The sequence below is a fragment of the Haliaeetus albicilla genome, chromosome 4, assembly GCF_947461875.1.
Source record: "Haliaeetus albicilla chromosome 4, bHalAlb1.1, whole genome shotgun sequence".
Classification (NCBI taxonomy): domain Eukaryota; kingdom Metazoa; phylum Chordata; class Aves; order Accipitriformes; family Accipitridae; genus Haliaeetus; species Haliaeetus albicilla.
Genome location: NC_091486.1, coordinates 44,210,991 through 44,230,010, shown reverse-complemented (window position 1 = coordinate 44,230,010; position 19,020 = coordinate 44,210,991). Strand labels below are relative to the sequence as shown.

The 19,020-nt window shown below is 54.3% G+C and overlaps 1 protein-coding gene across 25 annotated transcripts in view; it reads right to left on the bottom strand.

The window, feature by feature from the left end:
* Window positions 1–8,398: 8,398 nt before the first annotated feature.
* PCBP3 (poly(rC) binding protein 3) overlaps window positions 8,399–19,020 on the bottom strand; it is a 63,813-nt gene continuing 53,191 nt past the window's right edge. For 17 of the 25 annotated variants that reach the window (XM_069782232.1, XM_069782211.1, XM_069782214.1 and 14 more), the window contains one exon: window positions 8,399–8,817. In XM_069782232.1, coding sequence (XP_069638333.1) covers window positions 8,772–8,817 — 46 coding nt within the window. In that variant the 3' untranslated portion in view covers window positions 8,399–8,771. Of the gene's footprint in view, window positions 8,818–16,297; window positions 17,240–19,020 lie in introns of those variants that run through there. The other 8 variants (XM_069782209.1, XM_069782210.1, XM_069782221.1 and 5 more) reach the window with 1 other exon arrangement.

Sequence of the window (19,020 nt, the reverse complement as noted above, 5' to 3'; positions counted from 1 at the left end):
GTAGAAATGGTTCATACACAAGCTGCTTGCACGAAGGGAGCAAGAGACCTGCTGCGCTGCTTCATGGGGCCACGCAGGGCTGGCTGCCACCCCCATCACCCTGCCTTTCACCCACAACTACTCTGACAGCAACTTTGTGTGAATGATCAGGAGAAAACCTCATAGGTTTGGCTGTAGGAAGTTGTCTTGAGACAACTAAAAAAAAAAAAAAAAAAAAAAGCTGTAGCTCCACTAATGACAAATTACATCAGTGGAGGAGCCTGTCCACACTATTGAGGCAGGTGCATCAAATAATGACTCTTTGGATAAACAACATCCAAAGTCAGTGGAAAAAAACACAGACTGAAACCTCATAAACCCAACAGCACAACAGGCGCTCTCCTTCATGCCAACACAAATTCAGGTGCATCTGTGGAAGCTGATGTTAAAACAAAGGAAAGAGGAGAAACTGGTGGTCTCAAAGAGGGACAGGACTGCTGCTGGGCACCCCTGCACCCTGCCCCCACAGCTTCTCTAGGGCTTTGGAGAGCCTCAGGGCGCCATGTGCTTCAGCCGAGGGGCCGCCAGACCAACAGGGCTCCTCCTTGGATGGAGGCTGGGCAGCATTGAGGGGTGACACCAAAATGTGAAACAAAACTGTGTGTGTGTGTTGGGGGTGGGAAGAGACGACCCAGCCCTAAAAGAGCCAGGTGTTTGTTGTGCTGAATGAAGCATTTTTCCCCTAGCCGATAAGCTTTAGTACTGGTGAGAGCCTGGCTGGTGTAAGTAACCACCCAGGCACAGAGGTGGGTGGGCTTTGCAGAGCTGTGCTGGTGGCACCAGGAGATGAGGACACCAAAAGGCAAGTTTTCAAGGCATCTCAAACCTTCTGAAAATGCTCTCCAAGAGGGCAAGCATGTCCAGGGACAAATCCTGCTCCATGACAGTTCACAGGGGATCAGACCTGATTTGGCTCTCCAGCATGCCTCCTCGGGGCTCCCAGGAGGGAGCTCACCTAGGATTTTGAAAAACAGCCAGAGGATCTCAGGAAGGGGGATGCTGGGAAGGGATCTGTCTTCATCCATCAGCTCAGCAGAGGCATCCCATGAATCTGCACACCAGAGACATTTCCTCTGTGCTTTATCCCTTCCTCTGTCCCCTTCCCTCCCAGGGAATTACCCCGAGCAGCAAAAGAGCTGATTCCCCCCCAGCTTTACAGAAAGGGAAAAGCACATCCGTCTCGGGAACAGCCCGGCTGCTCCACAGAGCCTTGCAAGCTGGAGGCCAGTTAGCCACGCCAGCAAAGACTTAATGATAATGGTATGGCTTGTGGAAGGCGCCTGCTGACCGTATATGGCTCCGCGCAGCTGCAGTCTGTCAGACCCCGTGCACCCTGGCACGGGGACCCAGCAAGGCAGGGCTCCCCCCACCCCGCTGGGGACCCCGCTCTCTGCCCAGCACCCAGCCACCAGCCTCAGGGGCTGTTATCAGGCGTGACGTCCCAGGCACATCATCTCTGCTGTCTGACCAGACCGCAGGCTTGGATCTGTGTCCAGCTGCAAAAGCATTGCCTTTTCCAGGTCTGTGGTGCTAAACTGGGGCCAGCAGCCAGCAGCGTCCCCGGGGCATTGAACAGCCATTTTCTTGGAAAAGTACGGGCTAGTTTTGTAGAAATCCAGCTGATAGCTGGGCAGCAGTTTGCAGGCTGTCCCCAGGGATGTTGCAATCATTGGGCCTAGCAGCATGCAATCATGTCCTGAAATTTAAGGACAAATGCCTGTGAAGGATGTCCCTTTTCCCTTCTTCAGATGAGGCCAGGGAAGCTGAGCCCTTTGGCTCTGCCACACTGGGTTCTCCAGGAGTGGGGGACCCCCTCCATCTACCTGTGTGGGGCTGGCTTTCCTCCAGAGTGCTGTGCAGGTGGGCAAGGGGAGCCCCTCCATGGTACCTGCATGCCCTAGGGGATGAGCGCTCCCCATCCCACGTCCCATCCCACAGCACTGCATTGCACAGCAATCAATAAACTTTTAGTCCAATTCCAGAACAAACTGGGGTGCAGAAAAAAAAAGTGCACTTCAGACAGAATTTTTGCTTTTTCTCCTCTCAGAGATTGAGAAAAGAATGACTTTGTTCCATTTTTCTGCTATTAACTCTTTCTTGCAATCTTTCCTTCCCTTTAATCAAGTCCACTTAGAAATGGAAAACACTCCTTCCATAGGAAATATGGAAGTAAGCTGAAATGAATTCCCCTGGGAAAAGCCAGGATTGAACCCTCCAACGTGCTCATAACCAAAGGGTGCTTTGGAAAGCAGGGAAGGATCAAGTGCCAGGTTTCCAGCTCCATCTTCTGCAGCTGGGGCTACTTTGTCCTTTCACATGGTCCCAGGAGATGCCACAATTAACAAGCACTGAAATTTCCCTGGTTGCAACCACATGAAGCACACTAGTGTCCTGCCAGCTGGCTGCACCACCTTCCCCCTGCTCCTGGGGATGTAAGCGCCCAAGACTTGCTAAGCATTTGGGATGGTGAAGGCATTTGCTAGGAAAGGTTTCCATGTACTCTGGTTACCATGGGCTGCACATCCCCAGGCTGGCTGTAGGACCCCAGCCCCGCAAGGTGCATGACCCAGCTTGCCTATGTATGGCTCAGCTGCATCCCAACTGACTGCCCCATCTCCATGCTCAGACCTGCACAACAGGAGCAGCTGTGGTCTGAGCCGAGTGCTGTGCCAACCACAAACCCCTCTGGAAAGAGAGTGGCTTGTGGCATTCCTGCACATGACAATTTAGCTTTCCACAGCAGATCTCTGCAGGAGGAGGCAGCAGAGAAACCCCTCTGAGCAGGAAAGCATCACCTCTCCCAGTATGGCAGCTTTCCCAGCACAAGCAGGTGGTGCCTTGCAACCATCCTACCATGGGCATAGAGTGGGCTCAGCAGCACCAGAGGAGGGTCTCACGCTCATCCACCCACCTGCAAAAAGACTCAGTGGAAGAGCCAACCCACGCCATGCAGCATCTTTCAAATCCCTTGACATCAAAGTGGCACCTTTTCTTTGCCTAGCGCTCGTATCGACCCTGCAAAAGGCAGAACAGCCAGGATGCGGCGCTTCTCCTCCGCTTGAATCACTGGCTCATCTGACCTGGCTTGAACTTCCCCACTGTGCAGTTTGCCAGTTGGGCTTTGGTCCTACCAGTTCGAGCTGGCCTGGGGCGACCCTTCCCTCCCTTCCAGCACCATTTGGGGACGTGCTCTTCCCTTCCCCATCAAAGCCTTCCCAAGCTACCCATGGGGCCACTGCCGGTCCAAGAGGGGGTTTCCAGCCACCCCACTGGTCCAGCATGCATGGAGTGTGAGTGCCCCCCCCCCTTGACTCTGCAGACCCCTTGCTTGCCAGGACACGGCACAGCTCCACCAGCAAAGCCACAACCCCACACCCAGGCTGGTGTGGCGTGGGTTAATATTTTCCCCGTTACCTCACGCTGGCCTCTGGTCCTATGGAAAAAACAAACCATCTGGTAATAATATTTCTCTAATAGCTGTCTGAGTCTGTGGGAAAGCTTGGCTCAGCTTCTTAGGAAAGATGAGAGGGTTGAGCAAGAGGGGATGTTGCGGATGCGGCGTGGGAGCTGGAGGAGGAGATAATGCTTTTGGGCTCCTTTTTCTGGCCCCCCCAGCTCTTGCAGGGATGCTTTCCTTGTGGGGGTGCTGCAGGATACTGGGACGTCATGCATTCGGGATACCAGGAAGGGCCTCCCCATGCTCTCCTGGTGACAGAGTCGCACTCTCTTCCCCTGCCCCACCATGGGCTTGAAGGCAAGCAAAGCAAAACTCACTTTCAGGGTTTTTTTTGTGGTTTTTTTTGTTTGTTTTTTTTTTTTTTTTTCCTCCAGTGAAATTGTTCACTTTACTCTCAGAAAATAGAAACAGCCCAAAGTGTAGGCTTTCTGGGGTTGGGAGCATCATGGTTTGGGGATAAAACTAGCCCTAACCAGAAAGATCAGCAGCACCTGCACTATTCTGTTCTTGGAGAAAACAAAACCGAGAGGGAGGGGGAGGCTGGTTTTCTGACAAAGCTAGAGAAGAAATGATGGGAGGTGTTGATGCCCGAGAATCATTGCTTGCTAGCTCCCGGCCGAGCCCTTGGCAGGCAACCGTGATTGCCCCAGCCAGCCTGCGTGGTGTCAGTGGCAGCCTGGGACATGCCACCCCCAGCCCTGGGGACACCACTGCTGGGACAGGGGACAGAGCACCCTCCTCTCCCATGCACCCTCTCATGGAGCACATCCAGCAGGCACAGCATGAAAACCGGGTGGAAAAACACGTACTAACCCCTCCAGCAGTTGGGCGGAGAATATTTTCCATTTCTTTGCAATAAAATGCGTCACTTGGGCGATTCCCAGGGAGCGGAGCATGCTCGCCAGGCTGGGCACATATTCCTGGGGAAGGGAGGCACCAAGCGCTCGAGGAACAGCTGAGCAGCCGCCAGACGCAGCCCTGGCTCCAGCTGGGGGGACTGGAACCCCCGGCTCCCACCCAGCCACACACTGGGGGTGGCACAGGGCTCCCCTGCCCTGCAGTTTGCAGAAGATGGGCCAGCCTTCAGCCTTCATCACCAAACTGCAGAGATGAGCTACCTGGGTAGAAAACCTGGTTTTCTCCTGCCATGGATTACAGCATGGATTACACTTCTAAGCCCCTGTCTCCACACCCATGCAGATGCTCAGCAGCTTGTTGGTGCACAACAGCACCTAGGACCCGTGCCAGCAAGCCCCAGGCGGGAGGGGTGGCACAAGGCTGGCAGCGCTCTCCATCCTTTCCTGAAGCCGCACAGTGAAAGCCCCGATGCCCACGTGGTGCCGTGCTTCTCCTTTTACCCCTTGCCTGTCTTCCACCAGCTTGTCTTGTCTTTCAAACTGCAGTGATGCTATAGCACAGCTCATCTCTTCCGCAGAGCCAAAAGACCACCCCTAATTGCATTCATTTCATTCCTTCCTGCTCTCAAGTGCCCTCCACTCCCCTGAACATACTTTCATTTTCCCTTGGTGTAGGCAGCAAGCCCCAAAGCCCTACAAAGCACAGAGGTCTATCTTGCTTGTTGGATACTCTCCAGATAACATACCTTGGCTGGCTTCAGGGCTCAGTGCAGGGCAGAGCCTGCCTGACACCTTTCCATGCCTTTCCAGGGGGATGATCCACCCCAACCCAGGAGCTTGCACATGTCTGGCAAACTCCCTGAGGTCCCTGTTAGCCCCTTTCCAGACCGTTTCTGCTCCCAGTTTTTTTCAGCATGCACCATTTATACTCATTATTTTTACCACTTCAGCAGCCATCACAGATTCTGGGGTGGCTGTGCCCTTCGAGAGCAGTCCTAGGACGCAGCAAGGCCTGCAGCTGAGCTCTCTTTACACCAGAGCCAGATCCAGCATGCAGCCTTTTCCTAGAAGTATAAAAAGAGACAGCTACCCTTCCTGGCAAGGATGCCTTCCCAGCCCACTCCAAGCAGTGCCAAGCATCCTCCTTGGATCTTTTGCAGACAGCAAAGAGCAAATGTAAACCATCCAGCCATTTTGCTGTCCTCAAGCCTATTTCCCCTGCTCCATGCTTAGCCGTGGCTGAGACAGCAGTGATGATGCTGAACTGGAGGAGAGGCAGGAGGGAGGACAGCTATCCCTCAGGGGCACCACTGAGGAGGAGCAGCATTCTTTGGGGACAGCCCTTGGTCCTGCAGACACACACCCTGCCTGGGAGTGCCCTAGCACAACCCCCTTGCAAAGGGACAGGAGCAGCCACCTTTTAAAAGATACCAAGCTGGCCAGGGGGCTGGAGCACAGGGCACTGTGCATCAGGGCAACAAGGAGAGGCTGAAGTGCTCCATTCTGGAGCAGAATCAGGGGTTACAGAGGAAACAGCAGACCAGAAGCCCCCAGCACAAACTGCAGCAAGGGAAATCCCAGCAGATCATAAAGATAAGGATCTCTCCTTCACAGCTTTATTTTTTTAGCAGAACGGCCAAAGGTAAACAAGCTGTTTCGAATCTCCAAACACCCACCCTCTCAGGAGGAAGCCACCAAGCACTGCAGCCAATTGCCCTGCAGCAGAAGGCTGGCGGCAATGGGGAGGGAGTGTGGGGCATCTGCATCCCTTAATACCTTCCCAGGGTCACAGATGCTTGCTTTGTGCTTCAGCTGATGCATCCTGCAGAGGAAAAGCCAGTGCATGCAGGTGAAGGACGTGGGTAGTTATCATCCCTCCACATCCCACCTCTCCAGCCTGGGCAGGGATTCAAGCCCTGTGGGTGGGCAGCAGTATTTGGGGCTGAGCTCCAGGTGTTTGCACTCACAGCTCCAACGGCTCCTTCCCTGGGGCTGTTCCCACCGGGGGCTATCTCCGTCTCCGTCAGTCTCCTAGCTCTGGCAAGGGTGCATGGGCATGCAAGGTGCTCACGGATGGCCCATGGCTTGCAGGGAGGTGCAAAAGGAGCCCTGAGCCAGGCTGGCCCATGTTTCCTAGAGCATTGGTCTCAGTGGGTAATACCCCACTTTGAGAGGGTCTCCATGGTGCCACTGCTCTGAGAAACGGGACAGGAGCGGGGACAGGGTTTTTTCTCTAAGCAAAGGCATATGACCAGCTTCTGGGGCAGGAGAAACCCAGAAAACCTGTTTTTTAGGGAAAGGTGGGTGCCAGGCCTGGAGCCACACATTGGGGGCGGCTTTGTGGCTTGCCTGAGCCAGGCACGGAGCTGGGCTGGCTGCTGGCACCCTGGGCACTGACACACCACAGGAGCCAGCACAGGTAGCAGTGTGCATCTCCAGTCCCCAGCAAGCGCTGCCCTTGCTGTGTCACCTCATCCAAAATAAAGAGATTTGTGAAGGAGAGCAGGAGCAAAATGATTTTTTCTAGGCAAATTCCCATCTCGGGCAAGGTAACAGCGTGCTATTAAGGATGGCGCCAGCTGACTTTTTACCGTGGCAGCTCCCTGGCTTTCTGCAAGCAGGCAAGGGTGGCTTTTCTTCCCAGGGTTGCTCTGGGGTACAGATGCTCAGATAAGGTGGGAATGAGCACCTTTTTTGCCTGTGGACCCATAATGCTGACTATGAGCTGACCGAGGCCTCCCCAGATGGTGCCACAGGCAGACACCCCTATATAGGGCTGGTGTGATCAGCCGTGGGGCTGGGCCCCCAGCGAAGTGGGTGCAAGGGATGGCACAGATGAGGGGAGGATGACTTCCCACTTGGAGGCACTTGGGGCAAGCACCAGTGCCCATACAGATCTGGGACTAGTGCTCCCTGGGGAGCAGGTTTAGCAAAGGTGAAAAGCACACTCATGCAGTAATGCTTGGGCTCAGCCAGCTGCCAAAACCCAGAGGGTCTCCCTGCCTGCCTGCAGCCCCTTTGCAGGGCCAAATGGGAGCAGGGGTGATGTACACTGCAGAAAATACAACTCCAAGTGGAGAAAAAGGTTGAAATGGGCATTTTTGCCTTTGTTTCCCTATGGGGTAGAGGTCCAGGCAGCCAGTGCTGGTGTCTCCTCGCTGCCTGGCTGCATTTCAGCCTTGGGGCTGGACCGGCTGGGGATGGAGACCCCCGCTGCATTGGGGCAACATGCAGAGCCGGGGACAAAGCTGGCAGCTCCGCTTCTGATCATCATGGGGTGATATCCCCTGCTTGAGGCTGACTTTACTGCAGGGCATGGGCATGGGTGGGCATGGGCGGGCATGGAGGGGCATTGCCGGGGCTGGTCGCATGGCAGAGGGGGCAGTGCTCTGGCATCGCTTCTCGAGTGAGAAATTAGGCATCCCAGAGAAAACATGTGCCCTGACACAGCCCAAAATAGCACTGGGTCTGCTCCAAAGTCCAGGGCTGTCGCGTGGTGGCCTGGGGGATTGGCAGCTTGAGAGCTGCCATTGTGTAGGGCTGGATGGGCAGCCTGTACCCCCTCCGAATTGCTGGTGGCCCCCACCGTAGGCTGCTCCCATTGGGGGGCCCAGCAGTGACTCACGCTTGCTATAAACATGTCTCCTGATGGATAATGAATCCCGGCCGTCGCCGCCTTCAGGGAAAGCTCTGGATTTTCTTCACAGTGCTCCCCCCTTCCCGCTCCCACTCCCCCTCCCCTCCTGGCAGCCCCGCTCCTGCTCGGGATCATTTCCTGATGCTGAGTGGAGCCAGGGCTCTGAGGCCCTTTTTCCAGCCAGTCGTGGTTTGCTTTGCGGGCTGTGTGGGCTGAGTTTCCCCGTTAACCCTTCTGGGGGGACAGAGGCTTCTGTGCTGCTGGGCCACCCCACAGCATCCCATCACCCTCCCTGTGGATGCCCCACTGCCCAAGCCATGGCTATGCCGGCTGAGCAGCGTGTGCACCTGCTGGGGACCCCCTTTTTGCTCTCACCCCAACATCCTCCCGCTAACCATGGAGGGTACCTCAAGCAACAAAAGCTTTATTGCAATTACACAATTAAGCCACAAAATACATTGCAAAGCAGCAGGGGAGTGAGAGTGATAAAGAAGCGCAGAGAGGGGCAATGGGGAAATGCTTGCTTGCGGAAGCAGGTACTGCTGCACGCTGGCTGCAAGCTGCTGTCCTCCTGCGAGCTGCTGCTCAAGCCCCCCTGTCTCGCTGCTGCCCCATACCACAGCCGAGGGAGCAGTGTCTGTGCAGCCACAGGCAGGGGGCTTCGGGCAGCCGGCCCGAAGGGTGCCACGGAGGAGAGGGAGAAGCTCATGGGAAGCCAGCAGTGTCTTCGGGGGGTTCTCAAGCATCAGCCACTGGCACCACGTCCACTGCGGCGCTCCGGTCAGGTGGTGAAGGTGTTCCTCCCGTGCGGATCAGGGTCTGGAGAGCTGGGGGGTCAATCAAGGGAATTGGTCAGGGCTCAGCCAAGGCTCCAACACTAGTGCCTCCCCCTCCCAGCCCCAGCCGTGCCTTGGGCTATGTGGACACGTGGCCCTGCACGGCGCCCTGAGCAACTCTCCAGCATGACGCTGAATTCACCTGCACCCCAAAGGCCAAGCCTGGGTGAGCCGTGCCCAGGCTGAGCTCTACCACACCAACAAACCCCTCCTTTTGCCACTGGAGCTCGCACCCGGACGCATCCTACACGAGCACCCTGGGCTGCCAGGTGAGCCGAGGTGGTTGCCTGGCGTGATGTGAGTTTGCCTTGTGGGCTCTCACTGAGTGCTGAGAGTGGCTTTTTGGGAGCTCCAGAGGAGCCATCTGATCATATTGAGGCCACAGGCTTTGTGCAGGGAAAAATGCCTTGACCCTACACCACATGCTGTAGGCTCTCCCTGGGCTGAGCATCACTCCTGCCTGCCTCTCTCTGCCCCACAAACGTGGCTGCGAGGATGATGACCAAGGAGAGCTGGTGCTGCTGGCCCCCATCAGCCCAGGCAGAGAGGTTTGGGGGTGATGGGCAAGGGTGAGTGCATCGAGGGGCTGGGGGTGATGGGCAGGAGCCAGCAGCTGGGAGAGGAGCACTGGGGAAGGGCACACACCCCTGCCCCACCTCTGCCTGCGGACAGTAGAAAGCTTGTGAGTAGGTTTTGTGCTTGGTGTTGCACTAAGGGAAAAAAAGCACACCTTGCTTGTGTTCTGGCCAACAAGGAACCGTGGTCACGCAGCCACAGGCTGCCCCAGCAGAGCGGGAATGAGCATCACAGGCTGAATCTTACAACCCAGGTGCATGAGCACATGCACATGAGCAAATATTTTTTTCTGTCTAACCCCCCAACCCGAGCATTGCTGCATTTAAAGATGCACTGTGCCATCCTGTGTGTCTTGAAATCGTTGCGTTTCAACCTGAAATGTTTGGAGGGGAAATCTACTTGAGGCAAGAAAAGAAATATTAGCAGGCAACTGAAAAGCTGTTTTAAACACAGAGATGGTGGTTTCACTGGGGTGTCAGGTTTGCATCTTTGACTGGCTTTTTATAGGCAGTGAGAAGCAGCACACCGTTCCTCTGCAGCGCTCCCATAAGAGATTTGGGAGCATAGCTGCGTGCTGAGTAGCACACAGCAACATCCCTTGGAAAACCATAGCACCAGCTGCAGCAGTAGCCTCTAGCCTCAGGTTACATCATTGCAATGTCTAGGTGGGAGCTCTTCCCTGAAGGACCCCACGAAAAAATCCCCCACACCACTAAATGAGAGCTTTTGGGTGAGCACATCACAAAACTACCTTACTGTCCTTTGCACTGGGAAATCCTGTTGGATTTCCATTGGGGTTTGGCCCTAAGACGTGCACGCAACCCTGAATTCAGGAGTAATGCTGCTCCATCCCTCCAGCCCGCTCTCCCCAAACTCTTCACACTTGGCTGTGATGCCAGGTGGCTGGTGGCCAGCCACTGCTGCGCTGCCATGCCTGCGCTCCCCTGGAGCATCCCATGGTCCAGAGTCTCATCTGAAGAATCAAAACCCAGAGAGGCTCCAGAGCCAAGCAGCGCTCGTCCCTTTTTTGGTCCAGATGCAAATGCTCTTAGACACAGGATTTCCTCCAGGAATAAATAATGCTGCTGAGACACTGCCCACAGGGAACCAGAATACAGCGTTCCGGGAGTGCTTCGAATACTGGAGTCCTCATGCACATCCCAGCTTTCCTTTTCGGGATCAAAGCAGTTCCTTCTAGAAACAGCACGCATGCTTTAAATCAGCAACAGGCCACGGTTCAGCATGGGGCTCAGAAAAGAAGCCTTCTCCTGCCACTCCATTTTTATCTCACTCATCTCCTAGCTGGTTTTGTTCCCCATGTGTAGAGCCGACACAAGCACTGTTTCTGGGAAGAGACATCCCTGCGGTTAAACTGCCTAAACACGGATGTGGGAATCCAGGGCCAGTCTGGTTTCGCACTTGGCTAGATTTAGGCTGCGGGATGCTTTCTGAGCAATCTGGTGTCTCTTGTTCCTCTTTGCAGGAAAACTGTGCTGAGGCGGAGCGGGGGTGGGGGGTGCCGCACATCTGGAGTTGAAGGAGTTGCACATCTGGTACATTCAGTACTTCCTAAAAGTCACTGCCACGTTACCCTTTGGATGGAGGCCTGGGGCTCGATGCATAGCACAGCGGATTAAGATCTCCAGCTGCATTTTTTTTTGAAGGGAAAGCAAAAATAACCCTCTCAGCAGAGCCTCGGATCCCCGTGATATCCAACATGGGAGCAGGGGAACTGCACCAAGATTGACCTTTCTGCAAGTCATTCCACCCTGAGCTCTGTGCTTGTACCAGATGCTGCAGATGCTCCTTCCGCAAGCCGAGGCATGGTGCTCCCTGCCTGTGCACGCTGACCTCCCCGGGGACAGCAAGGGCTGGAGACCCTCGGGACCTTTCTGGCAAAACCTCGTCCTTCTGTTGTGAAACGCCATGCCAGTGAGACTGAATGGGCTCAGGCCAGCGTAAGGTGGGGGCTTGTGCCGCCAGCCTCATCCCTTGGTGCAACCGGTATAACTGGAGAGCATGGGGACACCCATGGCCAAGGGAGCTGCTAGCCATGTGTGCTTGCCCAGATGGGCTAGGGTGTCTCCATGAAGGTTCCAGCACTGATGGGACCCTTCCCGCAGTGGGACACAGTGCCAGCCGCCTGCTAGGTGGATGTCACTGCTGGTCACCGGTGGGGGACACACAAATACCCACTCCCTTCTCACATCCAGCAGCGTGGCCTGTCTTCTGCAAGCAGATGAAGTGGAGGCTGGGAGCACCCTACATCCAAAGGCTGGAGCAGGATGCATGCAAAAAGCTGGTCAAGGGGGACACCTAGTGACCAGCCTGGGCGGGGGGACAGGGCCAGGGATTGGGGTACCTCCCTGGGGCTGGGGGCTGCAGCCAGGCAGGGTTAGGGAAGATGGGCTGCTGGGCTCTCGTCTTCTGCAAACAGCATGAGAAAGGTGTCAGGGTTTGCGCTGAGCCCGTGCCATCCTTCCATCTCTGTGGCCAAGGAGAAAATGGGATTAAGGATTTATCCCTCCCACAGCACAGAGCCATTCCCCAGAAACCCTACATCTGCTGGCACTGGAGGGGTGAAATTACCCTTGCTAATGGACCATAAGCTTGGAATTAGCATAATTAAAAGTGACTAGCATGAATACATTAACCCCCCCCCCGAACTACAACTAAAAGAGAGTATTAAATTTAAAGAGTGTCCCTAGTGAAAGTCACTTTCCCTTAGGCGAAACAATCTATTTTGTTTCAACCCCATTATGTACTAGATTTGCAAATACAGTCTAGGAAAAAAAAAAATGCACATAACAATAGTCCAAACACTTAATTTTGGGAGCGTGACCTAGGAAGGATATGAGGGGGAGTAGAGACCTTCAGCTGAGGCCCAAGGGGCTAAGCATGGTCCTCAGCCGGCCCCTCTCTAATGAAGAGCCACCGCACTCCGGGGGCAGGGGGAGACATCAGACCAATACTTTCCTGCCAAAGTAACAAATTCCCACAAAATAACGCATTCCCAAAGAGTCTGACTGAGTAATACTGAGTTGGTTACTTCCAGAAATGTTGAATCAGTCTGGAAAAAAAAAATGCATTGCTTTGAGAGAGAAAAGCAATGCACTAAAGCTATTCTGTTGATTAACTGGGACATTCACCCTGTATTGAATATTCACTCCAATATTAGAGATGTGTATATATATTTTTCCCAGCGGCATGGCTGTGGATGCATCACTGGAGCATTTTAAGTTCATATAAAACGCAAACCCAAGAGATAACACAAGTAAAAGCAAAACATTGAGACTCCTTCCAAACAAAGCAGCAAATCTCCTTTTGAGCCATACCAAGGAAATCAAAGCTGTATGACACATTCCTTATGATTTTGTTGTTATCATTGTTGTCATCAACATGTTCCCAGGAGATGCTGGAATTGTTTAAACACCTCTTTCTCCACGCCTCGCTCAAGCCTGGATGATGATGGATAAGCTGCTAGATTCCCACGTAACACTAGAGTTTGTTTCTTTTTTTTTTTCTTGGCAAAATAACCTAACCCCTAAGAGAAGTCGCAAAGTCAAAGGCTCAGGTAATATCAGAAGGAGGGATGCCTCAGACACACCAGCATGACCACATCCTTCACTGCTCCCTCTCCTGCAGGATCCCACCTGATGCTTTCCACAGGCTCCCCTCTCTCCAGCCCTACATCAAAGGACTCAGCTCCCTGCCGCATCCTCTAAAACCTAAATGCACAGTGGGGAGAGGCAGTGGGCTGGGTTGTATCTCTCCCTCTGCCAAGGAGGGGATTCCTGAACAATGGGAGGCAAATAAGCATTTGCTTTGCAGGGGCTCAGTATAGATTCATCATTTTTTGCATGCCTGGTTTGAGAACCCCCTGGCTTCATTTGCTAGAGGGCTGGCATTTCCCAGCTAGAGTTGCTCAATTGGCTTTTTCTGTTATAAATGGGCTCCAGATAGCTAAAACAAAAAAAGCATCCTGTAGCAGAGCAAAAAGCAAAACTGTGATCCATTTTGTACATCAAGGCTCCTTTGCCTCCTCAAGTTCCTTGGAAATACCTCAAGATGTAACGATCACACAAGCCGACATCATTCAGATAAAGCGAGCAGACATGCCACAGGGAGAAGGCAAAACCCAGCCCCGTGCTCTGACTTCCAGGACAGCACATTTCAGCAACAGTCCTTAAAAACCACATCCTGAGTAGCGTTGCTTTTTATCAAGGTGCTGGAAGATTTGTGAGACTCTCCCGCGGCTCCACGCAGAGCTGAGGCTGCAAGGACGCAGTGCTCCTGTAAGGGGGCCACTATCACTGGGATGGTCCCTTGCTCCCCACAGACCCACGCACTGTTCCCCAGAGCGCTCCCATGAGCCCAGGTCCTTGCTGCAGCGTGTGGCTCGACACCACAGCTCGGATACCTGCCTGATGCCAGAGTGACGCTTGTATCTGACCTCCCCTCCTTCACCACCGATTCCTGCAGCGGCTTTACCGGCACGGACAGTCTCGCTGGGTGACAGATGTAATGCAGAGGGCTGGGGTGGGGATGGTACCTAGAGGGGGATGATAGCTGTGGGTTCACTGACATGGGGATGGGTGTAGAGGTATTGCTGCAATCTGCTCCTTCTCTCTAGTAGCCTCTGAGCTTGGTTGCATCTGGAAGACCCAATCTGGCATTTGCTACTTTGGGCAGTGCTGTCTCAGCGGAGGTGGGGAATAGCACAGGGAGCATAGCACACAAAGAAATTCAGGGCAGATGCAATGTGCAGAAACCACAGGTCCCTGTGCAATGCCATTTCCACATTCATTGCAATTAGCACACTATTAAGATCCCCTGCCTTCCTCAGGGCATAAGCACCTGACAGATGTACGAACCCCACAAAAACTTTGGCTTGTGATGGATATCTCAGTCTTGGTTGACATGCTGCTGCTGCTGAATTCTGACCGCACCCTGTGTGCCAGAGTTTTAAAGTGCTCCTGTGTGCCAAGAAAGCAGCACAAGAAGAGGCAGGCTGCTCAAGCCACGCACCTTGGTTGCTTTCCATATGCCTCCATCTCCTGCAAGATCTGCTTGTGCTCTGGCTTGTTCTGCAGCCCCATGGGAGAGCTGAGCCATGGTGGGATGGGCTGGCTCCCTCCGTGCATCATCTTTCTCTGAGGGGAGCATCACCCCAGGCCACTGGCTGCCATCGCTTTGCTTGGAGGGTGGTGGCAGTGAAATGTGGAACTTTTGCTGGCTGGCATGTGCCCCAGCTCACCACCCAGGCTGCCGGGGTGGCTCTGGCACACTGATGGGTAGTTATTTTCATGCTGGGTCTCACACACAGATATTTTGTTCTTTCAACAGGAAAAATACTTGGTCTAGACCAGAGTGAGGAACAGGAGAGGATGAGGAGTGCCGGTTGCTCGTGGCTGACTCACCACCTTGGCAGGTGGTTCTGTGCTTGCTGTGGCCAGTCGGTAACTGGGGGAGGCAACATTTGGTGCCTGGGCTCCTTCCCTCCCCCAGCATAAGCACAAATAAAAGGCAGGGCTGCTGCTGGGGAGGTTACTGGCTTCACCTGAGCCCTGTAGCACTGCCCAAAGCACCTGTGCTCCCCTCGACCGTGAATAAGGGGATGCTCTTGAGCATGTCTGGCTGCTGGACCACTTGAAAGGCACAGCTGAATCCAAACTGCCAGGGAGAGCAGAGCAAGGGGTTGGGAACGGGCAGCAAAGCATCTTATGAAGGAGTTGGAAGCACCTTTAAATGCAGAGGCTTGAAATGCTCCAGAGAGCTGAGCACGCATGGGTTTTATGACACCTAGGCTGAACGAATTGATGCTTAGCAGCAGGGCCTGGCAGCCACCTCCACCTTTCTGGAGCTTTGCTAGCGGTGGGCTCCTGGGCTGGGGGTATGGACCTCTAAGGGGACGTGACAATGCTGCCCGATACATGCAGATAACAGGCATGTGCTGTCTTGCTCAAGCAAACTCACCCCCTTTGCCCTCTCTGAGGCGTGCCATCATCCCTGCCAGCTGCCAAGCAGCCGCACTAGCCCCCGTGCTGGGGCTGGAGCCCATAAACCCCTGCCCAATGCTGGCTCCACTGATGCAGTGGCATCACCTGGGGTCCCCACTGCAGCCCCATGTGAGTGCTGAGCAGTCAGCGCTGGTGACAAGAGGAGAATCGTTCCAGCATCCTGGCAGCAGAAGGGAGGGGGGCTGCCAGCGGTGCCTACTGGCACTAGGGGAGGAAGGGAACGAAAGGTCATGAAGTCTTGGGGCTCACCTGGAAAAACAATATATTTCCCATGTGGTATGGTGCAAAAATTTATCATGTGGCTGCTTTAGCTGCCTGGGGACATGGTGCATCATGATCCCCTCATTTGCAATACAGGGAAAACATGTACCATACATTTTATACAGTAGAAAATTAACAGATGGAAAATATATTTGTTTCCCTGTTTGAGAGGTAGAAGAGAGAAGTAAGCCTGGAAGCAGAAGGCAGGGCTGGGCATAGAGGGTCTTTGGGAAGGGTGTGGGGCACAGACATGGCAGATCTGTCCAGACAAGGGGGCAGTGAGAGATGTTTGTTGTCATACTATAACTTGTAAATTGATCTTAGCGAAAACCAAAGCATTATGCAAGCCAGGTACCCTCCCTTTTAAAAAAAGAAAGCCTAGATCACTCAGGAACTGCATCACTCCTGGGGACCTTCTCTAAATAAAATAAAATATAAAGATAGTGATGATGATGATAATAATAATAATACTAATAATAATGATGATGATGAAGTTTTGTATACAACCACAACCTTCCCTCCAAGCAGCTAAAAAGGTGCGGAAGGATGCAGAGGGAAGGATGGGGCTGGAAATGGTGGGGCGACCCAGGAGAAGAACAGTCGGAGCCCATCAGTAGCAGAGCTGCACAGACATTTATTGAACACAAACAACGACAAACACAGCCGGCTCACAGAGCTTCCTGAGCTATCGTCCAAAGGTTTTGCTTGTGGGGATTGTCAAAAGAGTGCTTTCAAAGGCCCCTGGGGGTGTGAATCCCATACAGCTGAATTCTTCCCACTTCCAATTGCTCATTAGTTAAAAAAGAAGACCATTTGTGTGTGTGTATGCGTGATTCCCTTCATTTAGTATGAAAATGGCTTGTCTGGACCCTGCCACGTTGCAAAGAGAGAAGTCTGCAGGTGAACCCATGTGTGCCTGTCGGTTTGGCTCCCACATGTTCTGCTTCCCAAGTAACACGGGGTGAAAACTACACCTTACCCTGAGGGCAGGGATGCAAGGTCGCAAAGATGAGCCAGGACAAGCAAAGCGAATGAAGAGGGAGCATCAAAGGAAGAAGGGTGAGAAAAGTAAGTACTCTGAAGCACGCACAGCTCTGGGTGGCGTCACATGTCCATAGGCTACAGCACGTACCGCCAACGTCAACTCAAACGTGTAAGTAGCTACGCTAGACTGACACTAGAGACCCTGTCATCTTCTGAAATCTCGCCAGCTGAAAACAACCAACCCCCCTCCCCGCACCCCTAAAAGCAGATGAAGTAATAACACCGTACGCTGAAAACAAGGACCATAACCAAAGAGTTTGGGAGCAGCCTCAGGAGCACAGTAAGGAGCTCTTAAAGAAACGTTCCAGTGTGTGCATATGTGTGTGTATTTATATATATATATATTCGTTAGTAAAGAAAAGAGTATCTGTGGAGGCAAAGGGAAGACGGTAAATGTACAGGCAGTACAGGCTGGGTGGAGTGCCGGTGGCTGGAGAGGGTCGGGTGGTGCGGAGTGGAGGATGGTGGGTGGAAATTAGAGTGCGCCCATTCCAGTGACCTCAGACGTCAGCCTAGAATAGACAGGGGCAGAGAGAGGGGTGGGGGGGAGACAAAAACAAGCGCTTAATATCCGGAGCAGAAAAGAAAACGAAGACCCTGTGGGGCAGCGCTCCTCCTCTTGCCTATGGCCTGCTCAGACAGGGGGCAGAGCATCCCCAGGTGGCTTGAGCTCATGGGCCTTGAGGGTCCCTGTGGAGGGCACAGTGGGCTGGAGCATAGAGCCAGCTCAATGGCTGGCTGCCTTCCCCTCTCCTCACTGCTGCCAGGTAATGCCCATCCCTGGCACCGCATGGTGGCAGAGGTGCCACCCACCATGGGTGCTGGCAGAAGACATCCCAGCACACGGCTTCACTTCTACCAGCATCCCTCCCATGGAGGACAGGCAGCTGTCCCAGCTCCCCCGGCTTCTTTGTTTTGCTCTGGTTTTTGAAACTATGGGAGAGGCTGAGCTATGCACCATCCTCCCCCCTGCCAGGTCATCTCTGCCTCTGCCACAGCACAGGCTGCACCTCAGCCAGCCCTTCCCACTAATGAAGAGCTGCTCGTTTTTCTTTTCTTTCTCTCTCTTGTCTCAAGAGGTGGGGGGGATTGGCAAGGAGCTGCAGGGAAAGCCACCTGGCCATGGCTGCAGGTGTGGGGTTGGCCCGGTTCCTCTCCTGAGTGGCTGGAGAGGTGCCATGGATGTGGGCAACAGGACAGCGGGGCAGGATGGGATGGTGGAGGTCTGTTGCAGGTCGGGGCTGAGGTGGGTTGGGTGCAAGGAGGAGAAAGCACATACAGACCTCACTGGTGCTCCCAGCCCACATCCCAACGAACGTCAGAGTCGCCGCCAACAGTCCCCCATCCTCAGGACCCTGACGGCAGCATCCCACAGCCGCGCACATCCTGGGCTGGTGGTGGGTTGGCACGGCACCAACTCTGCCCGCAGCGGAAGGCATGGACGGGTGGACTGCCTTGGCTTGCACGGCTGTGCCAGGCGGGCGCAAATCCAGTGAAAGACCCTGCCTCCCCTTAAGCTCCCCATCCAAGAATCCGTAGACGCAGGCAAACAGGTCTGTGTGAACGCCCCGGACACGGCTCACTGCCAGCACGGAGCTGGTCCCCAACCCTTCTCCAGCTACACCTCCCCTATACACTCCCCTCACAGTCCCTTGCCAGACCTCTGGTCCCCCACAGCACAGGCAGTATTGCCCCCTGGCTGGAGGCAGCGTCGGGATCCCTTGGCCCCTGCAAAGTCCTGCTGCACCAAGCTTTTTAGCATGAAAAGGAAGCAATCAGGCCATTCCCATGTCTTGCGTTTATTGGAGTGATTATTTTCATTGGATGGAGGAAAGCCTTTGGGAGGCCTGGAAGCACACGGAAGAGGCTCTGAGGTGGCAGTAAGCGATGCTGGGATCCCACCGAGCAAGTCCCAAATGATGCCTCCCCACCACGGGTTCAGCGCTGTCCCTGTCCCTGTCCCCTGCTTCATCCGCAGGGAAAGATGGTGGTGATTTTGCCCACCCACGAGCAAAATCCTCAAGTGAGGGTGGCGGGTGGGCAGGTGACCGGCGCAACCCGTGGCTGCTCTGCCGGCAGCAAAGCGGCTCCCAGTCCCCAGCCAAAGTGCCAGCTGGGGGAAGAGGTCCCACTGGTGACGTCTGGTCCCCACTCAGAGGTCTCAGCAAGCCACCATCCATCCCAGCTGGCCTCAGGAATCCCCTCCTGGCCCGCGGTGCCGGGAGCGAGTGCTGCTCCCACCACGCTGGCAGGACAGGTTCGGCTGTGGTGGGAGGCGGCGGAGGTCGGTGGG